Here is a 4,024-nt window from a genome sequence, read left to right as displayed (position 1 = left end):
TGGTTGTGTGGGGTGGGTGGGCTCTGTGGGTGGGGGTGGGGCTCTGTGGGGTGGTTCTGTGGGATGGGAGGGCTCTGTGGGTGGGGGTGGGGCTCTGTGGGTTGGTTGTGTGGGATGGGAGGGCTCTGTGGGGTGGTTCTGTGGGATGGGAGGGCTATGGGTAGGGTGGTGCCATCTCACCCTGCCTGTGTCTCTTAGATGTCATCTCTGTCTTCTATCTGCCCACGGCCTTCTTCTTCCTGAGCCACGGCCCCTGCCCGCACTTGGCCTGTGAGCTGTTGCTCCTCGTCCAGCCCCTCTCTGTGCTGACCTTTCACCTCGACCTGCTCTTCGAGCACCACCACCTGCCCGTGGATCTGCGGCCCCTGCCCCGCAGGCCAGACTGTCCCCACAGCCACCCCCTTGGCCCTGCCCTGGTGGCTGCTCCCGCACACGGCCGGGACCCCAGTGACCAGGCCGAGGGGGCCGAAGGTGGTGCTAGCCCAGAGCACCAGCTGCCCACCGATGGCCCCAGGAAGGCAGCCCTGGTGGGCTCGGAGGAAAGCGCTAGATCCCAGTACAGCGCAGCAGCTGTCAAATTACCCCCCAGCCTCCCGGCAGGCGTCGCCTTGAAGCAGACGTTCCAGCAGGTGCTTCAGTGGGGGGAGCAGATGACCCAGACGCTTCTGGGACCTGAGTGTCCTGCTGAGCCTGAGAAATTCCAGCAGCCTGTCCCACAGGACACAGGAGCGAGGTGGGGCAGCTGGTGGGAGCAGCTAAGCCAGACCTCTGGGGTCTACACCACGGCCACGAAGGAAAGGTTTCCCTTCGCCTGCTGGACAAAGCTGCGGGTGGCTGCAGGGGACACCAGCTCCAGCCTCGCTGCTCCTCCCCACAGATCGAGCCAGGCTTCCGCGAATGAGTTCGGTGCTCGGGGAGGGGAGGGGGCCAGTGGCACAGACCTGCAGCTCCTCAAGCCCAGAGCTGGGGAAGGTGGTGCTGAGGCTCCAGGTCCAACATCCTCCAGCAAGGCAGGAAGCTTGGAGGCTCCTCATGCTGAAGAGCTGCCGCCGCAGGCCAGGACCAAGGGATGCGCTGGCCCCAGGGAGACTGAGCCACTGGAGCCCTCTGCCAGCAAACCATGCCTGCCTCAGTCCAAGGAGCCAGCCCCTGATGGGAGCCAGGTGGCCACTCCCAACCTGAACATAGGCGGCTCCCCCATCCACCCTACCTGGCTGGGCCGACTCTTTGGGGCCACGTGTCCGCCTGCCAGAGGCTTCCCCACCGACTCTGACACCAGTGCAGCCAAGTCCAGGTCAGTGCCTGGTGGGGTGGGGCAGGGTGAGCCCTTGCAGGGCTTCCTCCTTTTTCAGGGCTGTGGCATGGCCCGTATCCTGCATCTGTGTCCAGCAAACAGCCTGCAGCATAGGGCATTAGCAGCTTCTCTGTTACAGGCTCTTGGGTGCTATTGCTTCTAATGGTACCAGCCCCCTAGGGGAGGGGCTGCGGGCTGCTCTGTGCGGGGCCCAGTAGAGGAGCAGGTTCTGGTCCATTTCCCCGGTAGACATTCAGGCCTTTTGCTCAGCCTTTGCCATCACTTGCCCAATTCCAAACTCACCTGGGACGTTGCTGCAGGAGAAGAAGTGCCCAATACTCTTGGGTCAGTAACACCCCTCCCTCTCGCCCCTGGTGCTTGCACCCAGCGTCGCCCATGGGTCCAGGACAGTTTATACCGGACCTGGCGGGAATGTTACGGGGGGAGGTTCCAGATTTCGGACACAGTCTTTGAAAATGTGACTCTTTCTTGCAGTGCTTTAGTTGAGGGGCCACACTTGGGGACCTGGGGATCTTGTCCCCCCTTCTTTGCCCTTGCAGATCTGTGAGCCTTTCTTGAGGTGTTTCTCAGACGTTCTGGTGACTCCCTCTGCTCTCTGGCAGGAGACCTTCCAGCTGGCTGCCCCCCAGTGTGAATGTTCTCACCCTGGTTCTGAAGGGAGGGCCCACTGAGAAGGCCTGGCCTCAGGAACAGCAAGAGAAGAAAGCATCTGACTCGCCCCAGCTGCACAGGTGCCCAGGGGGCTTCCAGTGCTTGGGATTGGGTGGGTTGAAGACTTCTGGGTTGGTGCCAGGTTCCGTGTTCTTCTTCCTCACTGTCCTTCAAGTCCACAGCCCCTGCTAGCCTAGCCCTGGGTTGCCTCCACATGCGCAGCTCTGCTGGTGCCCCTCACTCCCAACCCAGAGCCCCTCCACATGCGCAGCCCTGTCAATGTGTCCCAATCCCAACCTGCAGTCCTCTTCTATTCCAGGTCTCTGAATTGCACAGTGGATTTGTGCGGGGGATTCTTGACTGAATTTGTCTAATTGACCTTGGGAGCCATCTGGACTAAAGGCCCTGGCTTTTCCTCTCTGAGACTCCTGGCTCGAGTACGACAGGGCATTGGATGTCTCAGGTCACTCCACAATGTCTGGTCATGGGCAAGCACCTGTCACCCCAGTCTTGTTGGAGCCTTGTTCTTGGCTTGTGGACTGCAGGTTACTCACCCTTTATGTATCCCGGCTTGTGGATTGCCAGCCACGATCCCGCTGTGGAACCCCACCAGAGTCTGGCATAGGGTTGCCAAGCTTCCAGGATTGGCCTGGAGTCTCCAGGAATTAAAGATTAATCTTTATTTCAAGATGCTATCATGGGATGAAATCTCCAGGAATACATCCAACCAAAATTGGCAACCCTCAACCATGCCTCTGACCTACAGGCCTCCTCCCGTGGGGCTAGCCCCTAACTGAGCCCCTCTTTGTTGTGCAGGGCTGTGCGGGCGCTGTGTGACCACACCGGGGCTGGAGACGATCACCTGAGCTTCAGAAGAGGGGACGTCCTGCAACTCCTAGCCACAGTGGATGAGGACTGGATCCGCTGTTGCCATGGAAACAACACCGGCCTAGTTCCTGTTGGCTACACGTCCCTGATTTTATGAGAGGGAATCCCGCGTGGAGCATCTGCTGACCCCAGGGCAACGGCCGTGACCCTGTGATTTCCCTAAGCAGCTTTGGGGGGCTAGTTCCAGAACACGCGTACGAAGGGTTCTCTATTGTCATTTCTCTGCAGTTTAGTAACACCAAGCCGCAGGCTCTAGCCAAGAGGTGCATCCTCACAGCAGTGCCAGATGGCTCCCTGCCACCCCTGCTTCTCTGCAGCAGTACACAGTTAACTTAGCGCCCGCTCTGAGCCCTGCCCCTGCATCGCAATGGTCCTGCTGTGTCTTTTGTGTCTTGTCTCAACTGTTGTCCCTCTGCTCCTGTGCCGTAATCACACTTGAGTGTGTATCTTCCTGCTGCATCCCATCAGCCCAGCATGCCCGAGTGCTGCGCCCCCTTCCACCCCTGGCTGGGTTATGCAGCACGCAGGCCCAGGTTGCAGCAGGGCAGTGGTTGGGCCCTTAGCTGGGGGGGGGGGTTAGCCCCAGCACCATGTAAATACTTGTGATCATAGGAACAAAAAACACTGGGCAGGAATGGGGCAGAAATAAACGGTGCAACTGAAACACAACCACTTGTCGCTGGCTCATTGCAAACCTGGTGCTGTGCACAGACCGCAGGCAGGCCCCCCCGAGCGCCTGTCACAGCCTCCCCTCCCCCCTGAACCTGTGCACCCGCTGTCCCAATTTTATAGGGACAGGCCTGATAGTTGGGGCTTTTTCTTACGCAGGTGCCTATTGCCCTGCACCCTCTGTCCCAATTTTTCACACTTTCTTTCTGGTCACCCTACCTGCAACTCAGCGCTCCAGGACCCAGGCTTCCACTTTCGTGGGCATGAGCCTGTCTAGGGATGTGCTGCCATTTCTGGGCAGCAGGTGGCACAAGCACCCTGCAGGCCAGTGTGTTACCTGCACCCACAAGGGCTAATGGGGATCCCCATGAAGGGAGGGAGGGAGAGGGTGTGTGTGTGTTTGTGTGTGTGCGGGGGGTCATGGAGGGAAGTGAGGAGTAGTGTGTGGCTAGTCACAGGTAGCGGGGGCTGGGTCGTGGTAAGAGCAGTGTGGGGGAGTAC

General features: G+C 59.6%; 1 protein-coding gene across 3 annotated transcripts in view; it reads left to right on the top strand.

The window, feature by feature from the left end:
• The window catches only part of RUSC1 (RUN and SH3 domain containing 1), a 34,770-nt gene extending 31,247 nt beyond the window's left edge, over positions 1-3,523 (top strand). For all 3 annotated transcript variants that reach the window (XM_032767141.2, XM_032767139.2, XM_032767142.2), the window contains 3 exons: positions 199-1,294; positions 1,918-2,046; positions 2,783-3,523. In XM_032767141.2, coding sequence (XP_032623032.1) covers positions 199-1,294; positions 1,918-2,046; positions 2,783-2,951 — 1,394 coding nt within the window. In that variant the 3' untranslated portion in view covers positions 2,952-3,523. The remainder of the gene's footprint in view (positions 1-198; positions 1,295-1,917; positions 2,047-2,782) is intronic.
• The last annotated feature ends 501 nt before the right edge of the window (positions 3,524-4,024 follow it).

The sequence above is a fragment of the Chelonoidis abingdonii genome, chromosome 11, assembly GCF_003597395.2.
Source record: "Chelonoidis abingdonii isolate Lonesome George chromosome 11, CheloAbing_2.0, whole genome shotgun sequence".
Classification (NCBI taxonomy): Eukaryota; Metazoa; Chordata; order Testudines; family Testudinidae; genus Chelonoidis; species Chelonoidis abingdonii.
Note: the sequence above shows the minus strand (reverse complement) of the source record. Positions and strands in the feature narration are given on the sequence as shown.